This window comes from Vanellus vanellus (assembly GCF_965231255.1).
Source record: "Vanellus vanellus genome assembly, chromosome: 3".
NCBI lineage: Eukaryota > Metazoa > Chordata > Aves > Charadriiformes > Charadriidae > Vanellus > Vanellus vanellus.
Genome location: NC_138907.1, coordinates 71,402,088 through 71,421,031, shown reverse-complemented (window position 1 = coordinate 71,421,031; position 18,944 = coordinate 71,402,088). Strand labels below are relative to the sequence as shown.

Below are 18,944 nucleotides of genomic sequence, written 5' to 3'. Positions count from 1 at the left end.
AATATCGGTGTCTTTCTGTGCGTGACATTACGCTTTCTTGTCCCCTACATCAATCTACAGGCTCCTGCGAGCTCTGGTGCAGTCTCCTCCTCCACTCCTGAAGCTCTGCAGCTTCGGAGAGCTGGGAGTGGTCGCCTGTCCACGGAGATCACCAGAGCTGGTGTCAATTTGATGCGGATTTAAACAAAGCTAGGCATGCCAGGTTGGACAGAGAGTTACTTGCTTGAATTTCAAAATTTTGACTTCTGGTTTGATTCTTGCTTCAGGCATTTTTTCAGATCCTGCATCTGAAGAAAAAAATAATCTTCTCTACCTGGCTGGGAGCCATGTCCTGGGCAATGCAGCATGATCTTGACTTGGGAATACTTTTCATCTGCAGCGATGGTAGATAATGCACTTACTTGTCCACATGCTTTGATAGTAAATAGCATCTGTAATTTTTACTACTTTGTGTAGTACTGAAAAACACACCACAGTATGATAGGTGCTGATCAGGGAAGAATCGTATTTTATATGAACTATACAGAACTCTATACAGCCTGCTAATCATGCCACAGTGCTTTTATTTTATAAACTTGGTGCTCTAGTGGAGTGCACATTGCAAGCTTTTTGCATTGATGCTGGGTTATATTAATCTGTCACCACTTGTTTAGCACTTTAGAAAAGATAATTTTTTGTGAACACATCTACATCTGTATTTACTTTTGTGTCAAAAAACACAATGAGGGAGAGCTTTATTCCAAAAACTGAAATACTTGCAAATTGTTTTTTCTTTTGTGAAATACAAAACCATGAAAAGGTCTTGATCACATTATTTATTTACTACGAATTCAGCTTCTCTGTTAGCCTAACTCTATTCCCACCGGGGCTGTGCTGTTCACCCTGCTGATGATAGGGGATAATTTATTTTTATTATTATGTGTATGAAGCTTCTTATACAGAAAAAGCATTCAGTAGGCACTCAATAGTGGAGAACTGTTTCCAGACAGGTATGTTGTTTTGAAGAAGGAGAATCTCACAGCCCGGATGAGTTACTCTTTAAGACCATCAGAAATAACTATTGGTGTCGATGTTTACTACCCTACATGTGGATTATTATTTACTTTGGATACGCTAATTTTGTCATCAGAATGGGCCTGATTCTCACCTTATGCAGAGTCTGGCTCCTCAGAAGCAGTTAGTTATGCTGCTGTAGCTGAGGTTCTCTAAAACCTCTATGTGCTCTCACCAGATCTGCTGGTCAATAACCACTGGTGTCCCTTACTTGTGGCTGATGCTCAGGGTTAGTCTCTTTCTGTTCCCTCACTTTGCCCAAGTACCAATTTCATTATTGATCCCAGTCTTTTAAGGTTGAAGCCTTTGAGTTACCTACTGACTTAATGGAAATATGGTCAGAACTTACCTACTTAACACTTATCTTAAATATAGAGTACATTGCTCGGTCCTGTAGGAAAGGAGCTGGGATGTGAAGGCCTGATGGATAAGACAGTAATAAAAATAAAGTATCTTGCTTGGAGAATTGTTTATGTCTTGCAGCCATTTCTCGTCTGCATTTCAGACTATACACGATGTGGACAACAGAAGTTTAAACAACAGACAAAATGAACAGAAGCATTTGTGTGATGCTAATTTTCTTAAAAAAAAAAGCTGTTCAGTAGAGGTCACTACAGTGGATGAAAACAGCTCCCAGGACTCCTTAATGCATATTTACACAACAGACCTCATAGTGCTTGAGTAGCCACTCTGTTTAATTAGTGGTATTTAAAAGGTTTAATCTGTGTAATCAATAGAATTTAACAGGTCTATAGCTTACATTTGAAAGTGAATATATTTGCTTTGTATGAGACATAATAATTTTACATTACTTCATATTTTCATGGGTTTCTTGCTGTTTTATTATGGGCAGCTTCCAGTGGAAAATGCCTCTAAGAGTGTAACTATGTCTGTACTAATAAACCAGACATGCCCAGGGCTGCTCCCTGTTGCTGGAGTGGCTACAATCTGGCTATTAACGTTTTGTTATCCTAAACAGATAGCTACATTCAAAGAGCATTTTGGGAATGTGCCTGATTTGTGCTACCTTCCAAATTATATGGGAGGATGCTGGGTGGCTTTGACTTGCTCTAACAGTTTCACAGTATAGGTAATTGAGTTTCTCCTCCATGAATGCTTCTGGGTACTGTTAAATGCCCAGTATAGATGCTGCTTGGGTTTTGTAAAACATTATTTTGTGTATCTTGGGATTTCCTCTGCTACATTTTAATAGGGCAAGGCCTGTCTCCGTAGGCAGAGATGGTGGAGTACACCTGATGCAGTCAAACTAGTGCAAGCCCCCAGTGAGCTCAAGCGAGCGAGCTGTATATGAAGAGCATCGCTTTGGAGAACTTTGCACTCACCCTTGCAGGCTGGTGGGGCAGGACTGGAATGTCACAGATTTGAGCTGAGCAGACCCACTTGCTATTAACTTTTATGGATCCTTTCAGTGTTAAGTGTTTGTAGTGATGACGGGATCACATCTTGCATCGAATAGATTGTCATGTCTGGTGTTTTTCAATGCTTGGTGACACTTTGAGGCAGCTGAATACTGCAGTAAAAATGCTGGAGTCAGCTGAAAGTATAGAGAGAATTTAGATAGGCAGAATGAGATTACTTGAGTTGTTATTTGACCAAGACATTGGGGTTAATGCTTCTACTTCCACAATGGCACCATGGGACTTTATACACCCAGAAGTGGTCAAGACCTCAGTTGCTTTTTTTCTGCTGAAACCTGGCAGCTCCAGCGAGCACAGCAATCCTGTTCTCTTGTGCTGGTACTTTGGGGCAGAGTTGAGTCCAAAGGAGAGGAACCAGTTGCTGAAGTGCCATCAGCTGTCGTACAGCACTGCAGCTTCCACGTGGAGATGAACCTGCATGGCCTGGCTTCGCAGGTGAGGTCTCTCGCAGTCACAGAACCGGGTGGTGAAGTTTAGAGCAGTGCAACAGCTCAAGATAACAAAGCAATCTGTTTGAATACTGAGGGTGTCATGGGACACATGGATAGTGCTTGTCACCTAACTCTCCACATCAGATCTGCATGAAATTCAATTTCTGATCCTGGTATAAGCTTGCATTTTGTATGATCGCGGCAAGTAACAGGGTGGAATTTGTTAGTATAGCTCCAAAGCGCTGCGTTCGTATGCACAACAACAAGGGCACTGTAGCTCTTTTAAAAATTTAAGCTGAAACATTATAACCTTTGACACGGCAGCCTTTCTAAGAGGAGTGGCAAATTTTCCATCAAGACTAAATGAAAATGTTTATGTAAAGCGTTTCCCTTCTAGAGATTTTTTCTTTCTGTGGACAAATATCAAATGGGTCGAAACTGAAATGTTTGCATTTGGGAAGGCTGCCAGTATGGAGTGGAGCATTCAGACACCTCACGTCCCCATTTACCTCTAGGCTGTATCTGTTCCTGTCTCCAGGAGACACTACTGTGCACCGTAGGAAAAATATTTCAGCCAAATAACGTTGTCTTTGTGAGGAAATGGAAGCTTAGAGCACTCAAACTGCAGCTCCTAGGGCAGTAGTAATAGCTAGCAAGCGTTTTGAGATAATTTCCCCCCCCTTTTTTTCTTTTTAGCATCTTCCTTCCTCCCCTCCATCCTGTATTTCAGTGAACTCAAATTCTAAGGTTGCCTTTGCCTTTTGTATACTGGCAGATTTAGCTACTGCATTCTTATCACAAAACACTTAAATATTCATGCTGCTTTTAATTTTAGTGCTGAAAGGCTGTAGTGGATATGATGATGCAGGAATTTGGGTTCAGAAAATGGAAGACTTTTTAATGTTTCAGCTATGTGTGAAGATTTATCAGCCGGGCTCCAAAATGAGCAAAGCTTTAAATTATCTATTTCAGTAAATGCACAGCCAGGATCTTTAAATGGCTCAGCATACAGCTGGTATCTGGTATCTAGAATGTGGCTCGAAACGTTGTTGATTCAGGATGAGAAAAGGTATTATAGATCTGCTACAATGGACACATATATACACACCAGCAGATTTCTTTGCCCGAATTGTCAAAAAGAAGGGTAACAACGCAACCTATTAATAATGATCTTATGGTTATTCCAAGTGGTATTTATTACATTTAAGGGAATTTAGATGAATTATCTGTGCATTTCTTATTTCCCTGTGTGCAGGCAGTAGGCAGCCTGCCTCTCCATTGCCAGCATTTGGCTGACTAATTGGCCCCTTGCTCGATCTGTTTTCCTTTTTCCCCTGTATAGCTTATTTCAGTGCTTTCCCTTTTTTAATATGGTAACATCAAATTTGCTCAAGGTCTGTGAACTAATGTGGCTTAAAAGTCAAGCAGCAGCAGCTCTAATACATAATTGATCTACCAGTAGGACACAAAGAACTAATTCTGGTTCCTAGATAGGAAATGCCTGCCTTTTTTTTTGTCCTATGCTGATAGTCTGAGCTCTTAAATGTATTTTAAATTAAAGTGAATAGGCTACTGGAAACTGAAAATTATCCATGGTAATAAATTGTTTAAGAGATTAATTTGATGTGATTTTTACACAAAGACACAGACACAGACACACACTCTTATTTGACACATTCTTTTTAGATTTTGATGCAGTTCTGTTCATTGGCGGTTGAAAATACCTTATGTCTAGCAAATCATAGAATCATAGAATGGTTTAGGTTGGAAAGGACCTTGAAGATCATCGAGTTCCAACCCCCCTGCCATAGGCAGGGACACCTCCCACTAGACCAGGTTGCTCATGGGAAGTGAAGGTTCCCTATGCTACCTGGAAGCACAGAGAGACCTCTACCCCAGGCCCCAAAACCCAGAATTAGGCTTGATACTTAAAAACTGAAAAGTGCATGGGGAAATCAAAATCACAACAGATAAGAGGAAAGGGTTAATTGCCACAAAGACCAGCATAATCCCGACCACATTGACTGTAGTAAGGTTTTCATTGGCAAACAATTAGCTTGTTGTACACTTTGGGTCTGTATTTGTCTCTTGATGTGACCCGACACCTGTTAGTACCTAACCGAAGATTTTGTTTGCTTAAACTATTTTTTTGTAGAAGTGCGAGAGCTTTGTGACACGCTCTCCAGATACCCTCAACAACTGCATCCCTTTTCAAATGGACAGGTTGGAAAAGGCCATGTCTACTTACATTAACATTGGCTCTGATTTTGCTTCAGCTTGTCACATGTCGCTTTTCTTAGCTGCTGAGGAATGACTCTTGACTGTTCAGTTAAGCGGGGGTAGAAGCTTGTTTAAGGTTTAATCTTTGATGATATTCTCACTGAAATGAGGAGTTCTGTATTTTCAGGCTCCTTTTAAGGTACACATGGTGCGTGGTCACAGCAGGGGCATTTGCAGCTGTAGCATGAATGACAAGTGGGTGATGGTTGCACGGTGGTGTGACTAATAGCATGTATGTGCCGGATGGCATGGCATGGGGCAGTGCATGGTGCTAATGGGTGGGAAGCAAGTGACAGCCAACAGCGCATCTCTCCCTTCCATTAAGTCCGTCCAGGCATACCATATGTCACCGCCCCTGTACTGGGGGGTTAACTCTCACGTTAGCATCAACCACTAACATTGGAGTGACAGTAATATAAGCAAGCAGAAAAATTAAGCCGTGCTGTAGAAGAGGGCTACAAATCAGAAGGTGGCCAAGTCAAAAAAGTAGAAAGGAAGGAGAAGGAAGTAGAATCTTTTTATGCGCGTTCTTAAGCTGTCTGTAAAAAATAGGCTACACCGGTTTAGTATACTGCATTGAACTCAAGATGCTACAATTTGAATAATATTATAACAGTAGAGCAATAAGCATTTCACAAACTACAGTTACAAACATGTGAAGATGTTACATATGCAACAGCAATATCTTTTGTTAAACAGTGCTATATTTGGCAAAAGACACTTTCAGATGCAATCTCCCTTTTTTAGGTTGGTAAAGCTGAGTGTAGCAGTAAACAGTCAGTCTCAAAATGGAAATCGAACTTCTTTCCTAGAGGTTTTCTTACTGAATGGTGTTAATCTGAGTATTGCAGGCCTCCCCTGGTCTGTGAGCTGCCTGCATTGCCCTCTGTGACGTTTCCAAAAAGCTGGGCTCGCAGCTGGGTATTGAGCCCGAACCGGGGGAGCAGCTCGTTCCAAACCTTTGGAAGTGGAGCCTGTTCAGTGTTGTGCAGACAGCTTAGAAGCGGCTATGTTTTTGTAAATCCAGGTTCAGAGAGTGTGATGCACGAAGCTTCAGATTTTTCAGGTGAGGTAAGCTTTCATTTAGGTGGTGTAAGCTGTGCACATTTTCAGCAGTTGCTTGTGATGAGAAGATGAGTGATCTCAAGCAAGCCAAGCAGCTTGAGTACATTATGTAGGGTAAATATTAACATCTACCTGTAAATCAGTTTTTTATTTAGTTTGAGAAGCCTGTCATCTTGAGAATTGAATTGTTTTTTGGAAAATGTCAGCTGAAAAGACCTCATGTAACCTCAGCGATTTTAGATTTTTCATCAATGTCTGACTTGTTCAGAACTGTGCGCTCTTACATGGTTTCCTTACATTGGGAAGGACTCTCCTGTGTTTTGATTTGTGCCCATTGCCTCTGGTTCTGACACTGGGCACCACGGAAAAAAGCCTGGCTCCAGCTTCTTATACTCTCCCTATCAATGTATTTATATACATTGATAAGATCCCCCTGAGTTTTCTCTCCTCCGTGCTGGACAGTCCCAGCTCTCTCAGCCTGTCCTCATGAGAGGTGCTCCAATCCCTTGGTCATCTTCATGGCCCTTTGCTGGACTCACTCCAGTATGTCCTTGTCTGCTTTCTGCTGGGGACCCCAGCACTGGACGCGGCACTCCAGACAGTTTCAGAGTTCAGTTCTTTTTCTCTGTGGGTATCCCTGTAACATGGAAGGAGGCTACTGTTATTCTGTCTTGCTGAGAAGACATTCACATGGGTTCCACTTTTATCAAGAAGAGATCTGCATTTCTGATTTTGATCTTCCAACTCCTTGGATATGAATTTCCAAGAGTTCCAAAAGTGTGATTTTAGGATAGACTCTAGCATCACATGTATTCATTCAGCACATACTGATAGCATATTACATAAACATATTAGCTTTGTCCTAGATATGTATGATAACACAAATAATTATTCATTTGCCCAGTTATTGTGAATCTCTGTTTTTTACTGCAAGGGTTTCCTTTACTGGGAATGTTTCCTTCATAGCAGCTAACACAGAGACAGCCTTGCTTATATGTCTTTAAAAAGACAGGGGATTGATGTCTGAAGTTAGAATTCAACAACAGTGATTTATGATCCTCCAGAGTAATAACCAGAATGACAGTTCTCCCTCAAACAATATTGAAATTCCCTGGGCTCCCAGGAGCATTTTACGTGTGTGTACCACCAGCAATTGTTCAGCAGTGCAGAAGAAGAGGGAAGCTGAGGAGGAGTTACTTTGTAGGAAACCATATCTTTTCAAGCACCTTTGTAAAGACAACGTGTAGGTGAGCAGTTCAGACTGAGGCCTTCTTGAAGCTGAAGGGCTGAAATAAATCTCCATTCTGTACTATGACAAAGACATTTGAACACTTTTTGGAACTGGAACTAGTTTTGTACTGCTGGGAACTGACCTCTTGAAAATTTGTATGCTGCATAGTTCATGATACCTCTACTTTTAATAAAATATAATACTTATTAATGGATCTCAAGTCAGTTGTTCAATTTTCCCAGTAATTTAAAGCTTAATTATGCTGCATTCTAGATCTCAGTGGCTGTCCTCAGCTGATTTTTCTTAAATCACTATCCCTCCAATTTTACAGTTCAGTTCAATTCTCAGGACTCTCATTTGCATGGAGTGACAGATTAAAATTGGATAGCTAAAACGATTATTCTTCTTAGTGCCTACTGCAGTGATGGAGATTGATTCCTCATAGTATGAGAAAACATATGGCTCATGAAATAACTCTTGAATCACTACAGTTTTCAGTCTATTGTATTATTGTAAATTGGAACTGGTAAAGCGGTAATCCAATTTTAATGCATCCTGTGTGAAACTGAAAGTTGCGTTTTTAGGGGAGCTTTGGATAATAAAATTGTAGGCAACAGTTTAGTTCTCCATTTCCAGGGGAAAAAAGTGAATATTCTGATTGGAGAACTGGTATCTTTTAACTCAGTAACTTGTTGGCACTGCAAAGGTACACCATGTTGTTTGAAAGCTGGCACAAGGAAACTTGGATTTTTGCCTCTGTGCAATGTCTGTTCACCCTATCCATCTGCAGACCTCTGTGCCCCATTGCCTGGACATTGCCTGGTATACTGATATATCACTAAGGATAGTCAGTTCGGATGTAGTTTCTTGCAAATTTTGGCTGAAGGCAATCCAGAATTAAAAATCCATAGATTGGCTGTGGTTCTTCTGGGAAATGGTTAGTTGGGATGATATTCAGAAATTATATGGAAGGCATAAGGTTTGGTGTTTACTTACCCTATTTAGGGTCTGCAAAATCAGTAAAACATGGGTCTTCCATGCAGGAATACTTTACGTTTCTCTTTCTCTGCCTTTCTGTGCAAGTGTTGAAGAGGGGCTATGAAAGGAACATGATGAACATGTTTTTCTCATGTGCATCATAATAATTTCTCTGTATCCCTCCCTGAATTAATTTATTTGCACCTGTTTTCCTCTGCTCCTCACTTTTATCTTATTTCTATGGTTTCTGCCTTGTCGTTGTTTCTTTCAGTCCTTGTCTTAATGTTATCCCTTCCTTCCTTCCTTCTGCTATGAAAGAAATGTGACATAGCACGAAGATCACATTTTGATTGAATAAAACAGAACAAATAAGTGTAGCTCCTCTAAGGCAATTCTAGATAAGGTACCATTTATCCTACTCACGTTTGGAAGTGGTCAGGCACAAGGCAGGGGCTATCTGATAACTACTGATGCTCCTCTCTGGAATGGCCTCTGGGCTGCGGGAGGCTTTCTGCATGATGAAAAGCATCATGACAGTAATCCTGTGGTCAGTGGTCTCTGCAGAGACCAAAGGCTGTTGGGGCATCAGGATAGCCTCGCTGACAAAAGGAGGGTGACTTCAGGAGGAGGGTTGTACAGGCTGAGGTACTGGTGTGGCATTTCATCTCCTCTTCTACAGTCCCTGGCCAAAGAGTTTTGCCTTCAGGAGTGAGAGTGTGCCATTTTTACAAACTGTAATTTCCCACATTATTTTTATTCCATCAGCATTATGAAAGTATTGTTACTATATTTATGCACAGCAGTTTGCAGTATAGTGTTTTTTTCCATTTATCTGTAATCTTAATCTAATAAGACATTCACAAGCTGCCTGGAAAATGGATTTTTTTTCCCCTATGGGAATTTCTATAGAAGAAATCACCATCTGATAATTGCCTGTTGTAAAGAATGGTTTTCATCACAGGAAAAGAAAACAGTGTAGAAGAACCTACTTCTGCCATCTTTCTTACTGTTTTTCTGGCTTTGCCAATTTGGAAGCAGCATCATGCTGTGAAAAGGTTTTGATACACCCCCCCTCTCCCCCCCTTTAATAGCTCACATTCCAAATGAAGCGTTACTTAGAATTAAAAAAGAGAGAGTGTTTGTAGTTGAAGACAGAATCGTCCTTGGAAAACAACATTTTCCGTTTCATCTTTAAAACTAAAGCCTTCATTTTTCCAGGTTCAAACTAAACAAATGAGCCAAGGGAAAAAAAAATACCCCAAACCCCAAGCCCTTGTCAAAACAAGCAAAAATTGCTAAAAGAATTTCACACAATTTCTAATTAAAACTTTAAAAAAAATCAGGCCAAAACCTCTTGAAGTTAATTTGCAAAAATAAAGTAATTCCAAATGAAAATGAGAGGTTTTATACAAAATATTTTCTTTATCAGGCTCATCTAATTAAAAATCCGAGTGATCTGAGCCCTTTATCCAAATAGTGGAAGCACAAAATATATGTAGATTTTTTATTTTATTATATTTATATATAAACATGCAGACACATGTCATCAGATGGCTTTTAAATCCCTATCCACCTAATTAATTTAACCAATATATAATTTTTATGAGTAGCATATTGAAATGAAAGATGGAAGATTATTTGAAATTAAAACAGATACTTCAATAAAAAGAGCAATATTCTCAATGGATGGATTCTATCTCTCTCTCTTCTCATCTCATTCAATTTAACATATTTCTATATGAGCTGTAAGATAAAATGACTAATAGAAATGAAAAGGAGGACTGCCAAAAGTCAAATTGCTCCACTGGAAGCGTCTTAGCAAAATGACAACATCCAGTTCTAGATAATTAAATCTTATTTTGTAGGAATGTCACTGAATGATGTTAATTTGCCTTTAGGTAGTGCTCTTTTGGTTGAACGCAGTAACAAAAATTTATTTGGGCACTTTTTGTTTGTCTTAGAAATGGTTCAACATTGTTTAATAAAAATGAAAAGCTCAAGCTAGGAGAGAACAACGTCATAGTCTTACAGAGGAAAATCACTAATGCAGATATTCCAGGAATCAAGCAAAATTTCACCACCATTGAAACCTGAAAATTTTTTTGGATCTGAATCTTAAAGAGCTTTAATGCAGAGGGACAGAGGTGAAGTTTCCTCTTGTTACAGACAACCTGAAGCTTGGCTCCCTCATAATTTAGTAGACTTTGTCTCAAAATGAGTTAGGTTGCTTATTTCCCCTCCAGACTTGTTGGATGTTTGATGATTCAAAGCTGTCTACCAGTTTCCAGTCTAGCTGTGTTCATGGTGGGCTTGTTCTCATTTGTTTGGGTGTCAGCATTCTTTATTCTCCCTAGTGTGTTTATAGGTAGCATCTGCCTTCCAGTATTTGTTTTCATAAACAAAAGAATCAAAAATTCTTTTAGACTCCACAGATTCACTTTTCAGTCTCTTCATCGTCCTCCCGTACCACTGGATAGGGTCCCAGTCTAAGGTCATGCCTTGAGCGCAGGTGATCAGTCTTGACACACAAGTTATTTTGTTGTGGGACACTGCAATTACCTTTGTCGTGGATGGATGCCTGCAGGAAGTTTGGTATTAGGAACGTCTTGTTCTTTCATACTTTCAGTGAAAGTTACAGTTTGGGAGCAAGACTTGGCTTTCCTTTCCTGACGTGGATGGCAGTGGCTCTTGGTTCCTCTAGTAATTCAACTCTTGGAGTGTTAAGGAAGTGAAATATTCCTTCTAATCACAGCCTTCTCTGTCTGTGATTTTCCATAGTTTCCTCTTTAACATGCTAAAAATTAAAATTAGTCGTGGTGCATCTTGCATCAGACAGAATGTTTCAGTGTCTTTCTAGTGGAGCCTTCCATTATGAAGGTACTGTTTTGGTTCATCGTAATGATTTTTTTTTTCTCCCTGAAGTGCTTGACTTTTTGGAATAGCTGGAGGAGACCTGAATTTGTTATCTTCAGGAATAACTCTTAAGTGACATTTAAGATATTTATTTAATATGCTATCTTTGAACTGGTAATTTTTGTTAGGAAGATACAGTTTTCACAGTTTTGACTCCGTAGCCTCTTGTCGCCTGCAGATGCTACAGCCTGCATTCATCACAGCACTCAAACGCAGCCTTAAGTAAAGTGGGTGAGTGTGTTCATTATATTTGTCTAGACAGTGCTTTGATAGATGCCTCTAGATTGTCCACCGAAACAGTTTCATTGCCCATAAGGGCGGAAAATGCTCAAACATGACCCCAGAGCATACGTGCCCAAGCACTCTTACAGTGTTAGTACTTGGCAAGGTGTTTCCAGATGGGCTATTTGCAGGTGATGTGCAGCACGCTTGTGAAGCCCTGATGTGGTTGGGCTGCCAGTGCGCTTTCGGGCGCACAGCGATCCCAGCAGCTTCTAAGACTACACTTCTAAGAGCTGTACGAACAAATTTGACTCCAGTACTAATTTCAGCTGGGGGGGGCTAATTCCTTAAAAGTAAACTTCAGAGGTTTAGACATAGGCAGAATACCCAAGGTGTGGAGAATGTTGTGGGCTTTATGAAGTTCTTTAATTTTTTTGCATTTGGTAATGATGAGAAAGATGGACCATTTTTATTATAATCTCTATGATAACAGTTCTGACACCACTAAGAAGACTTACACTGATTTTTCAGGAGGAATTTGGCACTTTCCTCTCCTAGGTATTGTTGAAAATGTCATGTACTGGTTTTGCTGTAAGGCTTTCTGCTGGCCACAGCGGAGAGTGGGACCCTCCATGGAACCCTGAGAGCTGGCTCAGGTGATGGCTGAGTGCAGCACAGGGTGGCATGGGGTGCCCAGCAAATAAGAAACCTGACTTCTTAGCATGTGCCAAGGGTCCTTGGAGAGGAAGTTTGTGGAGATAGGTCGTATAAGTTATGTGTGACAGAGAGGTAAAACTGCTGTGCTGTGAGTGAGCAGAACCACGTCATCAGATGTGGAAACCCAGTGAGGCAGTTTGCTTGGGATTGTTCTCCAACGCTGACTTATAGATGTTAGAGGAGGGGTCAGTTACTGCCGTGCATGGGTAGTCTCTCAGTCCTGCAAACAGTAGTGTAGGGGTCTACCTCTTCCTTGGCAGCCCACTATTAATTGTCGCTTGTAAGTCTTGTATCACGAGGACTGTGGTCCCTAATAGTAACTACCTGCTTGCTCGCGTCTGTGGCGTGGCCGTGTCCCAAACTGTGTACATCAGAGGCACGCTTAGGTTGTGTTCTGCTGCATAAACAGAGGCTATTGTGAATGCTAAAAAAATCCACACACTGTGTATATCTAGAATTAGTTCTTTTTAGTGGTTTGGTCCTACCCCATCAGATTTATTGCTTTTCCAGTCAAATGCACAGCTCACTTCATGGCTGATCTCCATTTCTTACTGTTTTCTGGCATGGGATTCCTTTTACTTAGAAGTCATGTGATTCCTTTTACTTAGAATTCATGTGATTCATGGGTTACAGGCTTTTCTGCTGAAGTGCAATATGTCTACAGAGGCAGTTGTGACTGCCACCACGCTTGTGACTTAATCTGTGTAAAAAACCCACAAGAATCAATGATTTGGAAGAAATTCATACCTGCTGTTGGTGTAGGATGGCCATCTGTCTGGCAAATCCCCTTGCGGAAGTCAGATACGTCTGAGAAGAGCCAGACAACCTTCTGACACCTGTTTCTCCAGCAGCTGTAGTTGCTTATTCCACTTTTTTGTTTTCTCACCAGGTGCTGTTGAGATTGGGGCTTAGATCTGCGTTCAGCAGCTTTTGAATTCTAGTCCCAGCATTGTGTACAATGCAGGATCATTCTGACCAAATCACCTTTTCTCTTTCCGGGGCCAAATTTTGGGCGTTCCTAATTACACCTTAGGAAGTGCTCTTGAATTTGGGCACCTCAGTTCAGTCAGAGAAATTGATAAATACCTGACTTCTTTAGTGAGTTCTGAAAAATGCCTTTAGAATTGCTGAAAAACACTAAGACAAATTGGCTTTTAATATCAAGTGGCATCTTCTATTTGGGGATCATTCCACATATATTCATGATCCTCCACGTACAGGGTTTCCAAGATGAAGGAAAAGATAGTAGAAGTGTCAAAGTGGTACTTTATAAAGATACTCCTTTTTATCTACTAGAAGTGCAATATCTTTATAAAGATACTGAGTATTGACAAGTCATCCATTCTGAGCCCACAGCAGAATACAAATAGCTTTGGCTCTTGGCTCTGAATCTGTGTGTGTGCATGGCTGTTTGCCTGTTGAGATCTTCTCATTCACAAATTGTCCTCAGTTTCTGTGGGAGACATTTTCCGAGCAATAAAGAGCAAACATTTCACAACTTGGTGTGTGTAAGTCTTGAGGCATTACATTAATTTAAAAGCCTATAAAATCATGCAAGAAAGCATGCAGACAGGAATGGATGGTTTGCTTTGCTGTCTTCCATAGTGCCTACGTTATAAAAAGCTTTTGACCCCCATGAGGCTTAACGCAGTTACCATTCCAGAGTTAACTCTAAAGATATCTTCAAAGACATCTAGATGGAGCTAGAAAAAGATGTCTTCTGCAGCTCTAGTGTGTGCTCTTTTGTGCATGGTACACAGCATGCTGCACCAGACCTCTTTGCTGGAGCAGCAGCCATGATAAACCAAATAAACACAACCTTCTGTAGATGAATGGTATCTCCTGCAACTAAAGGTTAGGGTGTCATCCAGTCATTTATCCTTCCTAATGGATTTTTTCGATTGCTGTGATAGGGACATAATTTACTACCTTTTGTACATCAGAGGATGTGTTCTCAAAAATGGTGTTTGGGGATTTACGATATTGAACAGGGTGAATTACATGTCAAATTATCAACCATCCTGTTTGACATTTAGTCAGTGCTGACAGGAACTAGGCATTTAGCAAGGTGAGGTTTCTGTAGTCTTTCAACAGGATTGTTTTATTTCAAGGCTGTTGTTAATCAAACGTTTCTGGAGAAAATTTGTAAAATAGACTGTTAATTGCATTGACTGTTGTGCTGTGGCCAGCCAGATGTTAGTGGTGTGTGTTGTAGCTGTCATCCTCCCTGTAGATGATGGTTAAAGCATTGCCTCCTTGATGGAAAATACTTCATCTGGTAACCACCAAGTTGTTGCAATTTGGCGCCCTGATGTAAAGACCCCTTGGGTCAGGAGTGGCTGCCAGTATTTGAATGGTACATTTGAGACGAGCAAGTGACCTCTTCAGGCTTCATTATTCCCACATCTCTGAACACATTCACAGAACTAAGGAGGTTTCTTGTCGCATCCACTTTTTCAAAGCACATTCCTATCTGGAAACATTTAATTAAAGATTTCCTTGTAGAGTTCCTGCCTTCCTTAAGTTCTTGATTGGTTGATACAGCTTATGATTTTTTCTTGGCCATTTTTTTCTGTCTGCTGTGTGACCTTAAATCAGTGTGCTTCAAATGGTGCTTTGTGGATTATATCTAGACTGTTGGATGCTTTGATATGGCCTGCTATCTTGCCTCCAGAGGAGACAAAATACATCTATTTGCACAGAGTGCCCCATCTCACCATTTGATTGCCTCCTCTTGAGCCTCGGATCCCAGTGACACAGGCCTGAAGCTGCCTTTAGTGCATCCGCACAGGAGGAGAAGGAGGTATAGCTGGGAAACATGTCCTTGTGTGTAGCTGTATTGTCAAGCCAGAGATTGGAATTGCTGCTGCTGTGAGGAATCTGGTTTTGATCTAAGTGACTACCCTGGTTGCCTAGAGTGGACCACCTGTTGAATAAGGGTTGCGATGAAAGCCATTCATTTAACAAGTTTGTATACCTAAACACCGAGAAGGTTCTGACATAACCTGTGAACGCGAAAGAGGGCATACATCAGTTTACGTGCCTGTTTACACCTCTTGCTTCCTTGCTCAGTGCCGTAACTCCAGGCAGCGTAGGAGATGGCAGCAGCTTTTGCATTGTTTGAGTGTATGATCAACCAGGCAAAGACAAAATGAGGACACGCAGTGAATTTGGCAATAGCCTTCCAGGACAGAGTGGCTGCCCTCTTCAAACTGCCAAACCCTCTGGCACATTCTCTTGACTTAGAAATTGAAAATGCAAATCAGAATCGTTCCTAGTGAGTTGTCTGCCCCTTGTGTTTTTCAGCAAGAAAAAGGAAAGTCATTGCTTCAATACAGATAATGCTATCCTTACATTTAAACTCCCAGAAGGCCCCTGACTATGTGACAAGAATTTCTGTCATGGATATTGCATAACGGTTTATGCATAATGTTTAATGCATTCTTAGTTTTATGAAATATGGATAATATTGGAGACATTTTGAATAGTACTTTAGATTTACACTTTCTTTTTAAGGTGGAAACAAGAGGGACATTTCTAGTGCTCTTCAACGACAGTGGAAGAGTTGAGATGATTACTATTAAAAATGAATAAAATTTGTAGAAGTGGAAAAGAGAAAAATAGATTGCATAGATGGGTTACGGGCAAATCATAAATGTTTAAAGCGTTTCTGGAGTTTAGAAATGACGTGCCTTTATTTGAATAGCATAGCTGTCTCAGCACGCTTCCTCACTGCTCTGTCCAGGGTGTGTTGCTGCTTGGTTTGGAAGGTTGGAATTCAACTGAGAGGCCACAATTTTGAAGAATATTTCGTCTTGTTTAAGGTTTATTATGAAAATAAAAGCCTTCGGCCAAAAAAAAAAAAAAAGTTTGATGCATTTGCAACTTTTGTTAAGAGTCTATTCACATTGTATGTATTTTTTTCCTGACATACAGGACAGCTTTCCAGCTCGGTTTGGAGGAATACATTTCGTCAATCAGCCGTGGTATATCCATGCCCTCTACACAGTTATACGGCCCTTTTTAAAGGAGAAGACACGGAAAAGGGTATTCTTCTGTTTAATTGTCTATTACCTGGCAGTTGTAGTCAGGAGATGTATCACACTCTAGAAAAGTAGATACACACAATATAGCAACTTGCTCATGTTGGAAAGTATTTAAATCTGCACTGTAAAGAGTATCTTTAACTGCTTTAGAAATTTGCATAGCATTATCCTTTAAGGACACAGTCAAGCAGTGGACTTAATTGTATTTTAAAATGTAAGCATATGCTTTCTCCTGGGTTATATAAAACTCTTGTCAATATTACAGTCTTTATTAAGTTTCTATTCAATTCAATTCAATTCAATTTCTATTAAAATTATTTGTGTCTTTCTTTTAAGAACAGAGGTAGTGAGTATGGAGTCCTTTCCTAGTGTGATTTCCTTGACATTAGCATGAACTAAAATACACAGCTGGTATGTAGTAGTTTGCAAATACTGATCTGAACGAAAACCAGTGAAAGGAAATTTGTGTGCATGCATCTGTGCATAAGCACGAGCAGTCTCTGAGATGTTGCTGAATTTGCAGCATTTGCATCAGTGCAATTAAATTAGAGCTTGGTGGTCGTAGCACATAGAATGATATTATTTCTGTAACAGGAAATTTGTCATCCAGGAAAACACAATCAGCATCATGTACAAAGCCAATACAAAGAATGTGATGATCCTTTTTTTTTTAATGGGATCAGCTCTCTAAGCAACTCTGTATTTTCTCTCCTCAAACACAGTCCACAAGGCCACAACGACCCTTGGTGTTTAGCTGTTTTTTACTGACAGATTATGCTTGAGAGGCCTCTGGTATTCACAGATTTTGAACTATAGATCGCAAAGCCCTTTATGTCATATCTGTTATAAATATGCAAATGCAAACCCATTTTGCAGGATTCAGTTGCACTCCGTTGACTACAGCTTCAACAAAGAACCATATAGTGCCAGATATGAGGCCTTTTTAAGTCAAGTGCTGTGTATTCATAACCAAGGAGTAAAGTACAGCTCATGGGTGTGTTACAACATTAAAAATAAGTGACAAGGCAGTTGAACATGGGTCCTTATCAGTTAGCATCTAAATTTTTATTTAGACACCTGAATCAGTGGCATATATTTTCAGAAACGCTGACTTTTTGCAACTGTTTTTGTCAATACTGAAAACCTAAAAAAAGTAGTCAGTTGTTTAAATATCAATTTAGAGTCCAAAACCTACTGTCAAAATGTGAAAATTATGCCCAGCACATAAAATTTAAAATCAGCTTTACAAAAACCCAAACATAAGAAACAGAACAAATGATTGGGAAAAAACCCACAAACTCAACAGAATTCTTTTCAGAATTTTATTGGGCTTATTATTTGTCTGTTGTGTTTATCCTGAATTATTTTGCATTTTTTTAATACGTAGGGTAGATTTGCAACGGATGGCTATATTCACGTAAACGTAGTACTAAGCATGTATAAAAAGAATTGCTAAGAAGTGAAACGTTCAGTTGGAAAGGCACCATAAAACAAATTACTTCTGCCGTTAATATTTGTTCTGTCACACAAGGATGAATTCCTTTCTGAGATGGAAGAACGTTACTGGGTTTGCATGGTCATATTAAGCTTCCTGTCTCCACAGCTGACTGGAAGATGGGCTGAAATAAGCTGTACAAGAATATGTTTGGTCTTTTTGTCTTTCTGCCTTTTGATTTTAACTCTTGATAAATCATGCTGGGGGTATAGCTGTCCAGAGGAGTCCCTGCAAGGTGAAGTGGAATGTGAATTGATAGTGCTTGACGTCTGTCTGCGCGCACACCCCTGCCTGCCCCGTGGGGAACCAGAGGCAGCATACAGCTGTTAGGAGGCAACATCCGACCTTGCCTTCTTGGCTGCTTCTGTGCTAGTCAATTAAAAAGGGTTGGGCACTGTTTAATTGTATGGACACTTCCTGGCAGGGCACTGGCCGGCGCCAGCTGGTGCTTTCTTAGACATTGCCCAGGAACAATTTGGAGATGGCATGGACCGGTGAGCAGTATGGATGAGGTGAGCTTGTTCTGGAGATGAAAGGAGTTTAACCATATGGATGTGAACTGTGCCATGGCACTTGCTCCTAGTCCCAAAGGGTGTATCCTGCCCATCTTACTTGCTAGTCTGGAAGTAGCTGCCATGAGCTGTCTGTGTAGCCATACCCAAGAGCAGGCCTTTCCTCCAGTGGAAAATTTGCAGGTCCCTAGTATCTGTGGGAGAAGGCTGTCCAAATCCAGAGGTGCTCTGTTTCACACATTCCAGGTCTCTGAGGAGAAACAATAGTTAAACATGAACATAAATACAAGTATTCATATACCTATATGTCATATTAATATACATATATATAAATGTAAAGCATATGTGAAAATCAGTCTACCAAAACGTTGACGGAAAATATCAAATAGTCCATCGACTATTTCCTCATTGTTGTCACAGAAATTATTTTATTGTTATTACTTATTTCATATATTGTCAAGTATGGATAGTAGTTACTAGTACCACCATATTAAGGAAGAAAATCTTTCCAGTGCAGTTTCCATTACACAGCACTATTTATCTTATTTATAGAACTCATGGC

The 18,944-nt window shown here is 40.2% G+C and overlaps 1 protein-coding gene across 1 annotated transcript in view; it reads left to right on the top strand.

Moving 5' to 3' along the window:
- CLVS2 (clavesin 2) overlaps positions 1-18,944 on the top strand; it is a gene marked incomplete at both ends in the record, with an annotated part of 52,532 nt that overhangs the window by 28,197 nt on the left and 5,391 nt on the right. The window contains one exon of the mRNA XM_082481136.1: positions 16,266-16,376. Within this exon, the coding sequence (XP_082337262.1) occupies positions 16,266-16,376 (111 nt within the window). The remainder of the gene's footprint in view (positions 1-16,265; positions 16,377-18,944) is intronic.